A 19109-nucleotide genomic window follows, 5' to 3' on the forward strand; every position below is an offset into this window, starting at 1 on the left:
ACTATGTGTGTGGTGGGGCTTTTGGAAATAATTAAGCTGTGTTTTTAACTTTTTGGTGTGCATCACAAAAATCTGAATAAAACGCAATGGATTTTCTCCTTCTTTACGTACTGCATACTGCAAGTGTGTGTTAGTACCAAACAGGCAAAGTAGTGGTACCCTCTGGGACCCAGAAGACTCCAGGTTCTCTGGCATTTGTTTTGTGAAAACTTCATTTAGTTTTTACTGAATGCACTGCAGAAACCACAAAATCACAATATAATCTGAAATTATAGGTTACCACAAGGTAGAACCTGTATAAATACCTAATGTTGAGGCTCCAGTGCATTGGGCTATATAAAATTGTACTCAGTCACAAATTCAGTTATAGCCCAGACCTCGGTTTTCACCGGGGCCTCCGAATGGGTTAATCTTGCCCTGTTGTTAATATACTGTATCTACTGTATGCATTTGTAAAGCAGGTGTTCTGTATTTCTTGTTGATGCCTTGAGCGTGTACTGAATTTCTTGATTCAGAAATGTTCACTTGCTTTTTGGAAAATTGTAATAGTTTGATATGAACAGCTCACTTATGTATCTGATCCCAAACATGTTCAGAGCATAAAAACAGGATGAAATAGTGGGCAGTTATTGCAGCACTGGGATCGTGGAAAAAGGGGAACAAACATTCAACTTGCTGAACTTTCATGACTTTTTTTTTCTTCTCTGTGATCTTCATCCAACGACTCTGGCTGAGGTCTTTCAGTGACCAATGAGTTGTCAAACTACATGCAGGGAGATTAAGTTAATTATCTTTACCCTGAGTAGATGATTAGCCAACAAGGACCTGGAAATGCTGTTCTTCTTAAGAAGTTCAGCACATGGTTGAGTCACAGAAAAGAAAGCGGGTGAGCAATGTTTTCTGCTGGGGGTTGAATCATGCACGGACAGCGAAAACACAGCGCACCAATGAGCGGCGAGCTGAAGATGGGGTTAGGGGAACAATGACACATCGTGTATCATCTTACACATCCCAACGCTGCTCTGACTAAAGCTCTAGAAAGCAGAATGATTGAGTAACAACTTACCATAAAACCCCTCCCAACCAATTTCACATCTAAATATGTTGCGTGTGTGTGCAGGCTTCACATTTGTCCCTCAGCACACATTGACTCAACATACTATATCACGACATCCCCTCTGGATCTCTTTAAATAAGATAGATATGATGGCTAGGGCATCATGTTCACTGCATTTATCATTGTTATATTCAGATGAAATCATCCTCACGTTTTCCCCAAAGCATTGGAGGAGCAGCGGAGCATTTCACACAACCGCTGCATTTTCCATGACACTGTATACGAAGTTGGATCTTGTTCACTTTGGTACAGGCACAGTGCAGTGTTTTCATTTGTTGTTTCTCTCTTTCACACAAGCTGTTGAATATAAAGGAAAAACCCAACAACCTAGCCCCATTTATCCATCATATTTTATTCAACAATACAACTTTTGCTCTTCAGAGTACAATCAATATAAGATACATGTGACAAAAATATATATTTTAAATAGAAGAGAAAAACATTAAGGCATTTCAGTGAAGGAAGTCTTGACAGCATGAATGATAAAATTAGTGTTACCTTTATTTGTGTTTACCTCTAAGGCACTATGCATGATCGCTGCTGAAACCACATAAAAGATGGACAACTTTCTACACTTGAAGTGGCGACAACATGTTGGTTTTCAGTGTGGTTTTCAGTGCTGTGTGTCTACAGTGTACAGTGTTTCAGCAATACGCCAGAGCAGACACGCAGAGTCACGAAAGGCAAAGCAGGTAGTGAAAGATTTCTCATTCTGCCAAAAGTGTGGTGGCATTTGTATGAACACTTTAATAATCCCCTGTGTCACACATGAAACCAGCTACAGGGCAAAGCACTGTAATTATGCCTGGTGCCAGTGTGACTTCTTGACTGGGACCGACATGAGAAAGCCCAGCTGTTACTCTGGAGAATCGTTGTGGCACCAGTGAGTGGTCGATTGGCCGAGGTGTGTTAACGAAAGCCGTCATTTCCTGTGCGTGTTTTTCAACCCGAAACAAAAAAAACTCTGTTATTGCCTCTGTGACCGAGGTCTGTGAGGATGGCATCACAGAAACACATAAACAGCTCAATCACATCCACCGAACGTGGGGGCGCAGAACAAGCTCTTTCTCACTCTTTCCCTTACTCCCCATCTGTGTTTCACACTTTCACTTACTTGCATGCATAAACAAAGCCATGCACACATACACACAAACATACACTCACACACACACACACACACACACACACACAGATTTCTTACCTCAGTATGTACAAGACTTAACTCTAAAATCTACGAGCATCAAGCCTGTTGTCATGTAAAGTTTAGTACTCTCTCAACTGACTCTCCCTTTACACTTCTGAACTGTTCTGGGCTTCTCTGGAAATGATTACTCATGAGCAAAACTATACAGAAACTTGCACAAACAGCGTGGCACAACAGCACTAACCCCTACAACATTCATCAACAAAAGCTCAGTCAATTATTTTTGTATTAAAAGCTGCTCATACTGGATATTTGTCATGTACATTAATATAGAAAATATGATTGCTATTTCTCTCTTTCTTACAACAGAGCGCTTCACTGATGCATACACAGGTTATTGGAAGGAGGTCTGGTCTGAAACAAAGTGATAAATGTAGGTACAGCTGCATCAGAGATCCATCATCGTATGGATGTGTGCCCACTAGGCCTCTTTTCCTCAGTGCCACTGCTCTGTTTCCAGTTGTTGTTTTTTTTGGTATGGAAGCAGCGAAAGTGAAAATGCTTACATCCAGCACATTTCTTATCTTTCTTATGTCCATTTCAGGCACTTAAAGTGAAAAAATGTTAAATGTTAAGTGCTGTTGTTGAAAAACAGTGTGTGGTTCCTCGGGACACTAAAACCCTTCATTACAATGCTTCCCAGCACCTTGAGAGAAAAAGATGCCCAGTGGTCACATTACTGCACGGGCTGGGCTGCGCATGCCTATTGGAACTGCTGTGCTGCTGTATGAATCTGGGACAGCCTATGTTATATGTTGTATTGTATGAAAATGTACAGTATGTTATGCTGATACAGGCATCTGCTGTGTTACACTGCTATGTTTGCTGAACCAGACTTATGTGGGCTGTTGGGGATTGTGGCGTTCAGAAGGCGTAGGGCCCGACTATGATGGTGAGCCGGAGCAGTGAGCTGGAGCGGTAGTTCATGGTCAGATGGTGAGTGACCATCTCCAGGTCCACGACGTACTCCTTGGGGCCTGACAGAGTCTTGGTTAGCACCAGCATGGCACTCACGTTGCTGGAGCGCTGCAACAACATGTAATCCGTCAATATGTAAGCGTGTAAATACAGATTTACAACATTGGCGGGAGACTAACGGCATGCTAATGAGCAAATGTTAGCATCCAAACAAGCTCAACTAAGCTGGTGAACATGTTAGCAACAACAAAACAACAATTCCCACTGACTTACCCGCAGGAAGAATTCTCCTGCCTCATTCCCAGCTTTGATCCTGAAGGTGTTGTGTGTGTTGGCGTACATGTTGGTGGCCTGAATCTGGAAGATGTCTGCTGGCACAGTCCGGTCCGCCTGGATGCTCATGTATTTGTAGACAATTGACGGTGGGAGACCCTGGCACTCCGCCGGAGACCGGCAGACACAGCGACTGCAAACACACAACGATTAAAACAATCTTTGTGAAACTGGATGTACTGATGAGAGTGAAACTGAAGAACTGGATGATGTTTACTGACTTTTCAGAGGTTTTGGCATAAGGTGCCTCACAGGGGTTTCTGGGATAGCAGCGGAAGCCTCCGTAATAGTTCCAGCACATTTCATCGTCGTTGCAGTTATGGGTCCCCGTCTCACACTCATTTATGTCTTGTGATTGGCAGGGTGACCGAGAGCGAGAGAGAGAGAGAGAGAGAGAGAGAGAGAGAGAGAAAAAGAAAATGAGTAGTCAAAAATAGCTGGATGAAAATGCTACTATCTCAAACTTCCAAAACACACACAAACTCGACACGCTTCATGAAACAGAGCTGTGAAAACACAGTCAAAGTTCAGGACGTGTACAATTTGGGAACAGTGTTTCTATGGTTGTATAGCTGCATTTCCAGCAGATGTGGAGGTAAAAGAGGAAAGCCAGCACATCTGTAGTGGAGGGAAGCCCCTGATGTAACCCCACACAGGCCTAACTGCAGCTCTCTCCCTGCAGCACCATGAAAATAACCCCATGCCCCAAATGCCCCAAACCACAAGGTTATTTCTGGCACAGCAACTTGGATTCATCACCATCAGGTCCATCTGACACAACCGGCCGGATTCATGGCTCTCTCTATAAAGCCTGCACCTGACCGAGAGCGAGAGGAAAAAATAACAGCTCTCCCTTTGAGCGGTTGCCGGAGCTTCAAATAAATCCACTTCAAGACACCAGCATCATGCATATAAATTCAGAGAGGTGGCTTTGCGGGGCAACACAAAGTTGTTGTGTTTGTTTTGCCTAACCTCTGAATTCTTTCCATGACAGTACTGGTTGAGAGTGACTTTCATTCCCGATTGAGAGGTAGAATATAGTTGCTGATAGCAGGCATGATCAAGTTCCTGTTAAGAGTGATCATCTTCAAAGAGTTGAGGAAGAGGAGGAAAGGCGAGAGGGACTTTGTTGTGCGTGAAAAAACAGAGATGGGGGTAAGATAGATAAATGAACTCAGAAGGGATTCAAAAAATAGATTGATAGAAGGAAAGGGGGAGGAAACAGGAGGACTGCAGTACCTTGGCACACCCTGTTTCCCTGGAGCTGATATCCCTCTGGACACTCACAGGAGTAACTTCCTGGGCTGTTAATACACTGGTACTGACACATGTAGCTGGAGAAGCTGCATTCATCAATGTCTGTGCAGAAAAAATGCACACACAAACATACATTAGATAATCAGCAGAAGGCGATGCTTACAATAAAATGGGCATGTGATACATGTTTACAAACATGCATTTATCTGCAGTTGTATATCTGTGTTTGTACAGTATATGCTGTATGTGTGGTTGTGTGTGTGTGCGTGTGTTCACCTTGGCAAGAGGTCGTGTCCTGTGCCAGCTCATAGCCCTGTTCACACTGGCAGAGGAAGGAGCCAATCAGGTTGTAGCAGTGGTGCTGACAGGGATTCTCCACATCACATTCATTCACATCTAGAACAAAAGCAGAAGTGTTACACACCTGGAGATTCAGCTCTTTTTATTAATTGCACTTGTTGTTGTTTTTACGTGTTTTATCAAGTATATATATTTAGCGTTCCTTTGCCCTAGCATGTGGTTTTGTTCTGCTTGTATGTACACTAAAGCAGTAATTATGATTATTATCATAAACTCTTCAAGTAAACATGTAACAACAGGTGTTCAGATCTATTGAAAGTCAGCCTGGCAACACCAATACAACATGTCTGACAAGCTGCCACTAAATGACACTGAAGCAACATGTTTTCACAATTCAATGTTGTACACATTAACACACGAGGACACGTGGCTTTTCAGTGACTTACCAACACAGCTGTGGTTGTTGATGGCCAACTTGTGACCTGCGTTGCACTCACAGTAGTAAGAGCCCTGTGTGTTGACACATCTGTGCATGCAGTAGTGGGCCAGGGTGCACTCGTCTCTGTCTGCAGGAAGACAGAAACAGAGCAGTAAGATGCATTGCAAAGAAGCAATTCTTGATAAAAAGAGAATACAGGAACCACTTCAAAAGCTTGATACCAGTTCTGATCATGTGAAAAAGCACAAAGAGAGAGAGTGTGTTTTGCGTCCACCACTCACCTACACAGTGGTCTCCGTTCTTCTGGAAGCCCGGAGGACACTGGCAGGTGTAGGAGCCTCTGGTGTTGTAGCACGTCTGTTCAGAACCACACGCGTGTCTACCCGTCGCACATTCATCTAAGTCTGCAATAAACACACAAACACAGACTCTGAGAGGAAGCTACACCAAGTTAATGCCTACTGTACGCAGGAACATGTGGCAGACAAAGCAAAGCAACATGTCTGGACTGTATGTACTCTGTGATCTGTGATGTGTGAACTGCTTTCAAACAGACAGTAAAAATCTGTGATCACTGACACCATCACATCACACAGATGGGCATAAACACACGTGTTCACACACAGAGCGGGCGATTAAATAAAGAGGGCTTTTATTCAGCAGCTCCGGGTGAAGGGGAAAACACAGATCATATCTTCTGCTAACAGGACAGCTCTTTGAAGGGTGTGTGTGTGTGTGTGTGTGTGTGTGTGTGTATGAAAGAGAGAGAGCTCAAATGATAAGTCATGTGCTTTCTACCATAACGCTTCGCTCTCTCATCAGACATCCATCAACCCAAAAGCACACAGATCCGATCTATCCCTCACACCATCATGAATAACTGACATAACATTAGTAAAATAATCTTAAAAACACAAAGCTCCTGTCAGAAAGATGCACAATTTCCAATGTCAAAGTCAAACCATTTTTACTGCAGCGAGAAATATCTATACTGTAAACAACTCTGCACATTTATCACCAACTTATTGACAATGTGATTTCCTAAAAGGTGTTAAACTTTCACAAAGTACCTTTGTAAGTTATTAAGATTTTAGCAGAAAAGTGAAATATCCAGCTCTGGCTAAAATAAACGAAACAGTAGTGGCAAGATTTTCACATTTTCGATTTTTGGTTTATTTGGAGCCAGAGCCTCTTAAAAAAAGGCCTGCTCACTGTAACTGCCCTCCCCCCTTTTTTCCTCTTCCATCTTCCATCTCCCCCCACACAAATAGGCCCATACTGTATACTCTCATCCCTGTGGGCCCACCAGCATTCCTCTTGGGTGGTCTGACACAGCTCATCATATGATGACAGCCAGTGGGCATCAGTTTAACAGCACGACAGACAGTTATCCTCAATAACACACACGCACAAAAGAAAAGAAGGGGGGGGGGGGTGTTCTGCAGCATTGTGATTTGACACATGCGTAGCCCAACAATAGTCAGAAGAACCCGAGTGGAAAACTTAAACTCTTTGCTGCAGACAAACAGACATGATTGCAGGCAGACATGAAGTGCAGGAAAGCCCAACTTGCTCCTGCACAGATATGTCGAACTAATATTCTATTTGTACTTTCCGTACTTATCTGTATTCAATTCTGTTCTTACACTATCGCCACAACCAAATTTCCCCACTGGAGATCAATAAAGATCTTATCTTATATTCCCCTGGACATGTTCCGTGTCATGCCCTTCCCTGAGAGCGTCAAGTGCCCAATATGCCCTCCACACAGCCTCCATCATCCACTGGGACTGGAGCCGGATAGAAATTGGCTTGCTTTGCTGTGAAAGAGCCGGTGAAACAAAAAGTGGGACAGAAGGTACGCTGTCTTTACCTCTTAAAGAGAGGAAAGGTAAGAGGGCTAAAATGTGCTCAACCCTCTGGGAGCACAGTGATAAGATGAACTCAGTACATTCGGGACAAAAGCAGGGTCTATCTAAAAGGTGCACCTGAGAGACAACAGGTGCAAATTGCATTCAGGGAGGAATGCACAGACAAGGCTTGTTGCTCACTGACCCGCTCAATAAAGGACAAATGTGAAAAGCAATGTTGTTTTAGACAATCTAACGCTCTGATGTGGCCTGAAAAGGCATCTGGGAAAGTGCATCTGCATCCAGCACCGAGTGTGTGAGAGAAACTGAATGCTTGGATCAGAACAGCATCACACTGTGGGATAACATCCCAACAGCGCAAAGGCTTCATGACATGGCTGTTAAAAAGCTGTGGCTCACTATCTCACGGTAGACTTGCAGCATGCAGATTTAACCTCTTAGGCCAAGAGTCCTAGTCCAAATGTGGATTATATATATTTTCCCATGTGGCGTGTAAGGCCACATATATGCAAGTGCATCCACAAAAGTTTTTGTTTCTACATTATTTCTAGAGATTTGAAGATCAAGTTGCAACTGTCTCAGTGACAATACCAATAACATCATCCATTCAGCTAATAATACAGTACATTCACTTATCTATGCTGTAGTTTGAACGTGCAGAAAATTGGCTAGAAAAGACAACAATACATAAGCCCCAGTATTAGCTAGCCTTGACAGGTAGCTACACATGCTAGTGAATGTAAACCAGTAGCTCACCCTTAAAGTGAAAAAGGGGTGATGTGCTCGTCAGCGAAAAAAATGGAAGTAAAATCCTGTATATATCAATGAAGAATTGTAACCGATGTCAACAAATAGTTGAAACCGGGATCAAATCCATGTGAATCCCAACCACACCTACTTACTGGAGGTATTTGGTGATTCATTGAGACTGGAAATGCCCTGCCTTCTGGCAATCGATTCAGACAACACACGCCTGAGACTCCTAATTCCTGATAAAATAAAGTATGTGTGTTGATGCTTCCATGGTGCTGAGAAGCAGACAATCAAACTGTGATGCCAGTAAAATATTATGATTTTGTCATAAGTGACAGAAAGCGATATTTGGCAACATCTTTAGTCCTGCAGTCATGTCAATGATAAATGAACAAGACGTATGACAAATGAACAAGACTTAGTTTAGCGCACAGGACACCAACAGCGGCCTCCTGAACAAAAGTCCTGTGTTTGTTTGACCCGTCCACCTCCACACACACACATCTCTTTATACTGCGTCAGTTGCTCTGAGCGTCTGATGATGACGTGGACGGGTTTACAGCCGGCGTGTCGCATTCAGAAGCTTAAAGGTGGCACTGAGTGCCTGAGGGCACTGAACAACCATTCGTTTTCGACGAGTTGGGAGTGAGAACAAGTTGTCAGGTCAAAAGACTTCATGGCAATCGATCAAATAGTTGTTGAGACATTGACCAAAATCAACATTGCCATTCCTCGAGTCACGCCACTAGTGCTGCTAAGCTTCAGGGTTGTCTTTGTTCACATTTGAGTTTGTTTTAAGTTCCGCAGTGCTGTTATTGCTTGAACAGTGAGCAATCCATTGGTGTAAGCAATTATTTCCTGCAGCATTATTGCCAGATCAGATACGCAGCAGAGTTTGACCAATTGCAGTTAGCACATTCAGCTTTGTTCAGACTGTTCCACATGTGGCGTCAATACGTGGACTCCGAATCAGTTGCTGAGAGCAGCATTTGCTCTCTAGCCTTAGGACATTGTGGGCAACTAGAATTACATCAGGTGGACTTAGAATGGTTTTGGCGTGAATTGCCTGGCATGAGTCCAACAACATTCATGCCACAGAGTACCTGGGAGACTTGGGAGTACCAGAATCATCAAACAAGGTGTTGCTGGTGCAGGGCAGACATCTGCAGCTGGATCAAGTTCCAACACTCTCCTACATCAGGTGTAGAAACCAGCTGTGTGTTTGAAGTAACTGCACATGGCTAGCTGTAAATTGTTTGAATGGGAACAATGCAGCAATGCTTCCTAAGAAGTTCTGTGTACGGAAAAGTCAGAGTCATCCTCACCCCCTGTTGGAAAGCTTGGAGTGCTCTAAATGAAAGCATATGTGCTGAATGCAATCCAAAGGTTCATTCACGGGAATATCTTGTGGTTACTGCCACTTTGTCACTAAACCTTTAAGACGCTGCCAATACAAAGTTCTGCTGAAGTTTGTGTGTGCGTGCGTACAAGTGTGTGTGTGTGTGCGTGTGTGTGTGTGTGTGTGTGTGTGGGGGGGGGGGGGGGTGGGAGGGCATCCCACACTGGCTGGCTCTTAGGTCCTATAAAGCCTCCACAGCACACCGCATTCAGTACAGTCCATATAGTTTACACAGGAAAACAGATTTTACCATCGAATGTGATGATGTGTTGCGTGTGGGGAGAAGTGACTCTGTTCTCTGAAGTCAGATTTTTGTTTTTTTCAGAATTTATTGAACACAGCTTACAAGTTTCCTCTAAGAGCGAGCCTGCTGTAACATCACAGGGAAAGATAAGGCTGTCCAGCAGCCGAGGGGAATATGTGGAAGGAAAGAATGAGGAGAAAGGGTGGAGGTCTTTTTTTCTTTCTTTCTTTTTTTAAACAAAAAAGGGCTTTTTAAGATTTGAAGTTAGATTTATGGCCGTGTGTGCATATGTGATGTCAGAGTTAAAAACTCCTTGCTTTTCAGGGAGATTAATTCTAAATGCCTTGTGGGAGTTGGGGGAGTAGCGGGGATGGCGGCAGCTCAAAGAATGTGAGAGTGTGTGTAATGGACGAGTGGGTGTGTGTGCACCAGAGGTCCTGTTTGAGGTGCTTGAACATTAAATGGCCTTTTACAATGTTTAACAGAATGGAGTTATACACTTTGAAGAGATGTTTGATGTGTTACTGCGTACATATGTGCGAGAAAGAAACAGCATATGTGTCCAAAACGGGGACTTAAAATGAGTTTGGCCAGAATTCAGAACAATGTGTTATTTGCTCCAGATTGAAACCGACATGATAGGGCTTGTTGTAATTATCACTTGAGAGCATTTTTCTTGTTTTCTTGTTTTCACTGAACCACCGCAATGGAAAGCAGGAGTTGTTCCAAAAGAACAGTTGGAGTCATCCCGCTGTTGGACAGCATCACTGTTTCCCTCTGATTATTGGATAATTCAATCTTTGGGAAAGCAGGGGGCAAGATGTGCAATATTAATAGCCCATACAATTTCACAACGTCAACTGTATTAGCATGTCATACACCAGCCCCAGAGCGTTTCATTGTGCTGAACCTCAAACACCTTAATATCAGCCCTGCTGGCAAACGCTGCCCCGCACGTTGTTTCACTTGTGTATGATTCCCTCTGCAATGCAGTGTGACATGCAGCTATCTATCACCGGCTTGAACAAGACCTCAGGACAAATAGGAGCGGTAGTGTTTCCCTTTCAAAGCAAGTCCAAACACAAAGCAGATAAGAAATCAAAGAATTCACGACACTCTAACCTTATATTCTGTGTATTTCCATCTGTAGTAGGGCATGACATATTCCCATGCTCTTGCTAATCGTACCACTCCCAAGATTCACCATTGTTCAGGAGGAACAGGAGTTTTAGTCCTGCTGACACTGATTAACAGATTTGTGAGTTTGTTCCACACTCTTCTAAAGGTCGGGCAGAGTCTTGACATTCTTGAAAATCCGTCCAGTGTGCCAGCTACATTCCTGACTGACAATAATCCTTCCTGTTACTCTGAAAAATATCTAGAAAAAAGAAGTGCTGAGCAACTCTCCTGCTATTCAATGTGAAGACAATCAATCACTCTGCCCACCTGCCAGGTCAGTAGCCTCACTGCAGCAGCCATTCACGGCCTTCAGAGCACATTTGTGGCCCGGAAGGAATGAAACCTGTAAATACGGTCGAAATAGAAGAGTGAAAATATGCATCAAAGGGGAAACATTGTGAGTAACACGAACCCTGCGATCGCATGCGAGTGTCACCCAGCTGAGCGCAAGAGTGATTTATAGCAGCCCTGTGTCCCTTTCCATCATGAGGTAAACGGAAAGAGCAACACATGTGAGCACATCAGAGGAGGAAGCAGCTGGCCGTTGGACAGGCACCGACCTCAGGGAGAATAATAACAACAACATTAAGCACTTACGCTGAGGAGCCACGGCAAAGCTGCTTCCCCCCCCCCCCCCCTTGGCTCTTCTCTGTCATCGTTGATGTGATGGCAGCGAGGAGCCAGCAGCAACACCGCCACAAGCACTAACAGCATCCTGTACAGCAACACTGCACAGGCCTACAGAGGGGCTGTGCCTGCTGGATCGTTGGACTGTGCTCACAGAGAAAGGTCTTCTCTGGCACCTTCAACATGCAGTCACCACGTTACACCCGTTAAAACACAGGAGGGCTGGAAGACATTCTCTGACAGCGATTTCAAGATTCCTCATGTAGTCGATGTTTTCGGATGTAATCGCCAAAAGGTGTTTCAGTCATAGGCGTTTAGCTCTTGACTTTTCTGGTTTCTAGGATAAAGACATTCAAACTGTTTATTGCCACGGAGACACGGATGTCGAAGTACATCCAGCAATTAAAAGATCATCAAAGAATTGGGAATTTATTCATCAGCAACTCAGGAGTTGCAACATCAACAGGTTTTCTAGCAAACTTTGCGAATGGAAAGTGAGTTCTGAAAGCCGGAAATCTCAGCAATGTTGCTTCACTTTAAAACATGACACATACTTGATGTTTGAGGCAGATACAGATATCAAGTAATTTGAACATCTGGTAATGGTGATGATTTAACAACTTTTTTTCAATTTTTTCCTATTTTTTTAACATAGAAACAGGTAGTACCGTTGAAGTTGTCCAACGTTGCGATTCCTAGAAAGCATCTACCATTCAAAAGCTCAAACATGCAACACCAGCTGTTACAGCTGGAACTGCAGTGTAACGGGTTCAATGTCGAGTCGGACCGTAAAACCATGCTGTAGGGCACCAGGACAAACACACGGCGAAGACACACTGACGCAGGACAGTGCAAATCATCAGTCTGAGAGCAGGTGGAAGACTGGAGCTTAGCTGGTAATAGGAGGGTTCAACAGGTACAAAGGTGTGCCTCAGGTGTCTTTTTGTTCGAGCAACCCTAAACAAAGTGGGTCCGCTTGTGCTTGATCCCACTTCCTCAACTAAAGTGTTCAAGTCAGTTCAAGTCTTCCTTCTCTGTGCAACAACCTTCTCCAAAATCTGTGTTGCTTATCTTTGATGGATGTTTGGGAGAAACAAATACTGACAGGATAACATCTGAAGGAATTTCCTGAAAAACTGTAATCGCTCTGCGCATATCCTCACATCTTTTTACATTGTCGGTGGATGAGCAAAGACTGGGTGGCTGGGGCTTGTTTCTTCAAGTGCAAACGTCAGGATGAAATGACAGCAAGTGGAGCTGTGAAGTATAAATTGAAAAAGGTCAAATCGTGCAGCACCGGAACGTTGTGCATTCTCGGCGTGTTCTGCTCTCTGCATTCCTGCTCCTCGCGCATCGATCCGATGCTTATCTGTCAAAGGTGGTGAGTAATTCCTACCATCACAAAAGATGGGAGCAAACGGAAAAAAACAACCACCACTGACATTCCACAGCTATTCCTCCCAAGAGCATTGCATCTGTGTGGAAAAATGTTATTGCATGCACTCTGCCTTGTTCGGAAAAGTACACAAGTTCTCTGCCACAGAGGGATTAACGGTCTTAATAGAACATAGTTGGGAAAGATTTCCAGCCACTGCAGGTGAAGAGCGTCCAGACGTAGCTGAAATCAGTCAGGCATGTAGGTGGCAATGTGGCCTGCATGACCTCAGGAAACCAGACAGGTAAGCAGGAGTGGCATGTCCTTTCATGTCGCATACTGCAGCGCATTCGTATCTAATTTAGACATGAAATATGAGTAAACTCAGGACTTGTAAAACATGATATGTATCATTCTCTCTGGCCAAAGTTATATCCCTAAAGTCACTGAATGCACAGTAAAGTTGGTTATGAGTACAAACAATGTTCAACTGTAAATGAGGATCATAAAATAGCTGCTTTCTATTTTTCATCAGATTTAATGACTGTTTCTACCGCGTTTGATGGACAACCTTCATTTCAAGGAGGAAGTGATCTCACCTCTGCTGTAAATAAGAGTTAATATGCATACACAAGACTACAACAAGCCACTTGTAGGCATCTCCCGGCGGTAAACACAGTAAGTATGTGTGTGTATGGTGGAGGGTGGGGGGGAGGTCATGGAAATGTGAGACATCATTAAGTTGTCCCACATACAGTAAAGGTTGAGAGTGTCTCTGTGTGGCCGGGGCTGGAGTCGGGCGCCAACTTCCCCCGATGTGTCACTGCAACAACACACACTTGGGCTCAGGTTCACACTCAGAGCCAAAGGGCTTCTTTATTCAAAAAAAATGGGAACGAATATTAAAGCTTTGTTTAAAAGCCAAACTGTTGCGTTGAAGTGTATTGTATAATTTGGGGTTTGTTTTTTTGCTTTTAATCAGCATAAAGAATATTGCACAAAAGAGAAACTTTTGTGTTTTAGAAACTATTTTCTTGATGTTGTGCTTTGGAAAATTGGCTTCATTTTCTTTTCCAGGGTATTTGGATGATCCCTCTACTATTCGCCCCACACTCAGCAGTAAGTCACCAAAGCAACTCAGCATTAGCACAACCCATGACGCTGGTACAACCTGGCTTGGTCAGTGCTCAGGCACTTCTGTGGTTATTGAGTCAGAGTCAGCCTTTTTATCCTTCCCTTTGCCCTACCTGACTCGACGCTCTAGGTTTCCTTCACAGAGTGGTGAGTTCGCAGTGAAGGAGCCTGATGTAAGCGCTATTTGATACACTGAGGTCCGACCCCCCCCCCCCCATTGAAAGTAAATGGGAATTCCTTCACTCGCAAGATACTGTGGAACAAAAAAAAAGAGAAAAGACAATTCTGTGTCCGAGAACAATTGGCTCATTGTAACGAGTTCAAGGTAATGACAGAGAAACCAGAGACTGACGTAAACAAAGATTATATCACTCCACCAACAGAAACATACGCCCAAGAGACGGCACGAGACGCCTTCCAGTTAAAACTACAGTCATTTCAAAGCAATAACGCTGACAGCAACAGCCTATCTTTGTTTAGCCCATGCACTGAAGCGGCACGCCAGCGAATGAATAAGTATTATGCCCATGCCAGCTCGCTTATGTGGTTACTTTAGCTGATATGCTGCCATGTTTTACACCCTAATAAAACCTAATTGGGTTCCAATTCAGAGAAACGTATAAAGAACCCCACACATATCTTTGCCCCAGGTGTAAAATCAAATGTGTTACTTTCACTGGAGCTTTGTGACCACAAGCCTCACCACACAGCCACTCACCACATACCTCTGCCTACTGGCAAGAGGAGCAATGCACTTTACCTTACAGTACATTTATACAGCGAACCCTAAATATGCACACTCACCTTCCCGGTCTCTCACAGACCAGATGGCAAGGTAAAAGCTACAACAGGTAACGAGTGATCAGAGATTCACTCTCTCAGGTGCAGCCATGAACATCTGGCACAAAGCAGTGAAGAGCACTGGTGTGTGTACTGGTGTGTGTACTGGTGTGTGTGTGTGTGCGTGTGTGTGTGTTAGTGAGACAAAGAATAAATCTTCAAACCACTCCCCATTTGTAAAGATCAAAGAGTCTTGCCCAAACACAATATCACACCCACACAATCTTCTGCAGCTACCAAAATCTCAAGCTGGTCACGGCCCAGAGAATACCTCCTGAAGGTTTATATGTGAGCACAGAGCTCCCTGCAGTATTATAAAGCTCTCCTTGATTTGCCCCTGAAGCAGAGGACCCCAACACTCAAGACAAGAACAATTTCTTGTATTTTAAGAAGAAGCTGAACTCCGGCCAAAAACATCATGCTGCGAGCGACCAACGAGTTTAGAAAACATGATATCACAGTGAGAAAAGTCGAGAAGCTTGCAACACCTCTGGCAGCTACGCATGGTTTAGCTGTTGATGACTGTCAAGACAGATGGATGAACAGTTCACCTTTGGAGCTATGCTTATTGAGGCTCTAAAGTCGTTAGCAAGTAATTATCAAATACCTGCTTGGCCCTGCTAGAGACACATTCAGACACATTCTTCCACGCAGCAGCACTGCATCTGGCCAAGTGCAACAAAAGCATACTACTGATATTCAGGAGATAAAAGCACTTCTCAATTTTGACATTTAGAGGTGCAATGTGTAAGATCTGGACAGAATGAACTGACATTATCAACAGAATGCGAAGAGGTCAAAGCGTTGATGTTATGACAAAGACGTACATATGGCGTCTGCAGCACAATACGTAGACGTCTTTGACATAACGACTGAAATGAGCATTCTAACCTCCCGCTGTGTCTCCTGGCGCTCGGGTTTGCACTGGTTGAATGCGAGTTAATACAGCGAACGGCTTCCCGTGTAGCGGATCAAACTAAAATATGAGTCATTTTCTAGTGTCTGCCACTTTGGATTTCATCCAGCAAACAAACGATCAAAGCTACGGCCCTCGGTTAGTGGCACAGTAAACCCAAAGGTGGCTAACACAAACCAAAGACCGACTCCACACGTAAAGATTAGTACCGGTAGATCAAGGTTATTTTTGACGTGCTCTCAGAGTTTCAGCAGTTTGGTTGAATTGTGCTTATTCTTGCCCTGCTGTTAGTTAGTAGTTTCTTTTATAACTGAAAACTGTAACTTTAGATTAAATGGACCCAGAAGCAGAGGTGAAATGATGCCCCCTATTGGTTTGTAGCATGAAGCCAGATAGATTTTACACATTGCACCTTTAATTCTGCTAAAGGCAGTCAGTACAGGGGATTTTAATCTGCACCCACATTGTTAGGCTGCAATCTGTCTCATGAAGGCCAAATATTAAATCTTTCATATTCTGGAAGATTAAACACTGAAACAACTTTTTCTTTAATGCAGAGAGTGTGGCAGACATCCTTTTTGCACTTCTAGACCACATTTTGTGGTTACACCTCCTCTCTTGCTGACAGACTCCTATTTCTCTCCTGGGGAGCTTGTCAACACCACTTGCTGAGATAAGAGGATCCGTCTCTATGTGTTGGTGTAAAGTCGAAAAAAAATGAAAGGCTAGTTTTTCAAGTTACTTTGATGGTACTTTGTATCATCTTGAAGCTGAAGAGAGAGGGGTAGGAGTACCTGGGCAGCTGATCTTACCTCTGCAGAGGTTCTGCTCATCTGCAGTGTATCCGGGTGTACAGCGGATGGTACGGCTGGAATGAGAGACCCCCAGGTTGGCTTCAGACCATGGGAGAATAGGCTGGCTTGGTGGAGCAGCAGGGACAGCAGGGACAGGAGGGATAGGAGGGATGGATTCCGGCAGCGGCACTTGCTCGCCGTCCTTACTGATATAGATGACGGCGTTCTTGGGCAGGCAGAGGTAGCCACCAAAGTGGTTGATACACTGCATCCCTCCCTTGCAAGCATCGTCTAACGAGGCACACTCGTCGATGTCTGACAGGAAAAACAGGAAGACAAACAAATAGAAAGACATTAGATATGTCATTTCCTGTGGTGGAATTATTCCAATTGGTTAAAATGACAACTGATATTAAGCTTGGTTGAAAATATGTGAAAAATAAAGACACAATTGAACTCATTAAAGCATGAAAAGCTGCACAAATGTGTAATAACCAATGCTTAACATTTCTCACCTCTGCACTGCTCTCTGACTGTGTCATACTCATACCCTTCTGTGCACTGTGAAGGACAGATAATGATTACCACGAAATTATACATATTTGAGTGTCCTCTCATGTGTGTCAACATCATATGATAAAACTATAAAAGCATGAACCCTGAGGTCTCCATCAGCTACTAGTACACAGCATCTCCAACATGTCGAGTTGTGCTAAACCTACACAGAAAAACACTGACTGATAAAAAAAAAAGCTCTCACTTACTGAGTATACGACCGGCTCCTCAGCCTCCTGAGAGAGGACGTGTGTGAAAACCGCACAAAGACACACGCAGATCCCCAGCATGTCGACCAAACGTCGGAGCAGCACTGTAACGAGACGCAGAGGAACCAAATGGATTGAGCGTGCAAGATCATTTTTCGCTTGACAAGCCTTCAAGTTTTAATACCAGCTATTACATCATTGATGGCATTGCTTAACGAGTCCCAACATCTCCCGCTGCTGGCGTGATGTTTATGTTGGCACTGCTCCAGCCAAATCTGCGACTTCAACTAAGTGAAGTGTTTTTCTGCTGTTTTTCTCCAAAAGGATTAGTGCGTAATACGCGTAAAGATCGTGCGTAAACATGCCCTGCTGTGTCAGGAAAATGAACGACTTAATCAGCCATGCAGAGCTCATGTTGATTAAAATTCTGTATTTGCACAAAACATGTTCAATTTAAGCCTTGTTTCAAGATACACTTGTTACAGATCAATTCCCTGAGAACAAGAGAGCTACAGAAACAAGTGCTACCGCAGATTTCTTTCAACATTCATCGTTATCTAATCAAAGCGCTGTGCTGTATGCAGTAGCTTTGTCATCCCGTGGCGCCTTGGAGACGTACCTGCAATTACCTGCGGATCTCCAACTCTCCTGGCGCGCTGAAGAAAACGTCCCCGGTTTATGTTTCGGTCGCAATCCGAGAGTATGCGCGTAGCAGACTGGCGGTTGAATGCAAACGGTGCAGTGGATGTTAGATCGTTGTCGGAGTGCAAGCAGCACTTGTGATGAACATGCGGCTCGTATAGTATGACATGCTGGGGGCGGTGTACCGGGCAGGTTGAGGTCCGGGTTTCTCTCTCACCGGGGAGCAGTAAACGATCAGCAGGCTCCAGTGGCTCCCTCTATAGACTGATGACGAGTGATAAAATACGGCACTCCTCATAAAACACCGCTATCAAATGAAAACTCAGCTCAAAAACAATCCATTATTACACCTTACTCATTATTTTGCTGCACAGAAACATATCCCCATAATAAGACACCAAAGTAAACTGAGTTAAGGTTACCAATATGTCTGCTTTGGCTCCCATACATTAAACATGGAACCTATAATTTATTGCTGTAATAACACATTATAGATTATTCAATTAAGCTTTCATAAAATATGTCTATCTTTATTGTACCAGTGTTCTTTTAACAACACTGTAGGGAGTTTGAAGTGAAGAGGAAATGTGGGGTCATACCCCTTTTAGTTTTTATAGGCATACACTCTACACCATTTCTGCATGTTATTTTAAGAATGAACCTCCATGACTTTTGGGGTTGTAACATGTATACCCTGTCATGCTGTGTGAGATATGTACAGTATGTGTGTGCAGCAGGTGTTAAAATCAAGTCGTGTGTTGAAGACCTCCATCAGCAACCACTACATTAGCCTCCAATACATTTCATGGTGTTTACAAGATGCCTGCAGTTCAGGAACATCTGCTGGAATTGGCATGGCTTCCTGGATTTCCCATGGGCGAAGAGACAGCAAGTTATTGTGTGTGCGTAGGCATGTGTGTGTGCCAACTGCTTGCTGATACAAGTGGATAGAAATGGACTCGGTGCCGCCTCCTTTAATGCTGACCTTCTGACCTTTCCTCAC

The 19109-nt window shown here is 43.8% G+C and overlaps 1 protein-coding gene across 2 annotated transcripts; it reads right to left on the minus strand.

Annotated features, from left to right (window-relative positions):
- Window positions 1-1449: 1449 nt before the first annotated feature.
- On the minus strand, window positions 1450-18216 carry efemp1 (EGF containing fibulin extracellular matrix protein 1). 2 transcript variants are annotated; one of them, XM_079279920.1, is made up of 11 exons: window positions 18084-18216; window positions 17465-17568; window positions 17216-17261; window positions 16719-17015; window positions 5850-5972; window positions 5576-5695; window positions 5106-5225; window positions 4812-4931; window positions 3794-3920; window positions 3513-3705; window positions 1450-3347 (listed from the first exon to the last, which is right to left on the minus strand). In XM_079279920.1, exons 2-11 carry the CDS (start codon window positions 17543-17545, stop codon window positions 3186-3188), a joined length of 1389 nt encoding a protein of 462 aa, XP_079136046.1. In that variant the 5' UTR covers window positions 17546-17568; window positions 18084-18216; the 3' UTR covers window positions 1450-3185. The 2 variants fall into 2 exon arrangements, with proteins under 2 accessions (XP_079136046.1, XP_079136047.1); XM_079279921.1 differs by having other exon boundaries at window positions 18094-18210.
- Window positions 18217-19109: the final 893 nt, after the last annotated feature.

This window comes from Melanostigma gelatinosum, assembly GCF_949748355.1.
Source record: "Melanostigma gelatinosum genome assembly, chromosome: 12".
NCBI classification, from domain to species: domain Eukaryota; kingdom Metazoa; phylum Chordata; class Actinopteri; order Perciformes; family Zoarcidae; genus Melanostigma; species Melanostigma gelatinosum.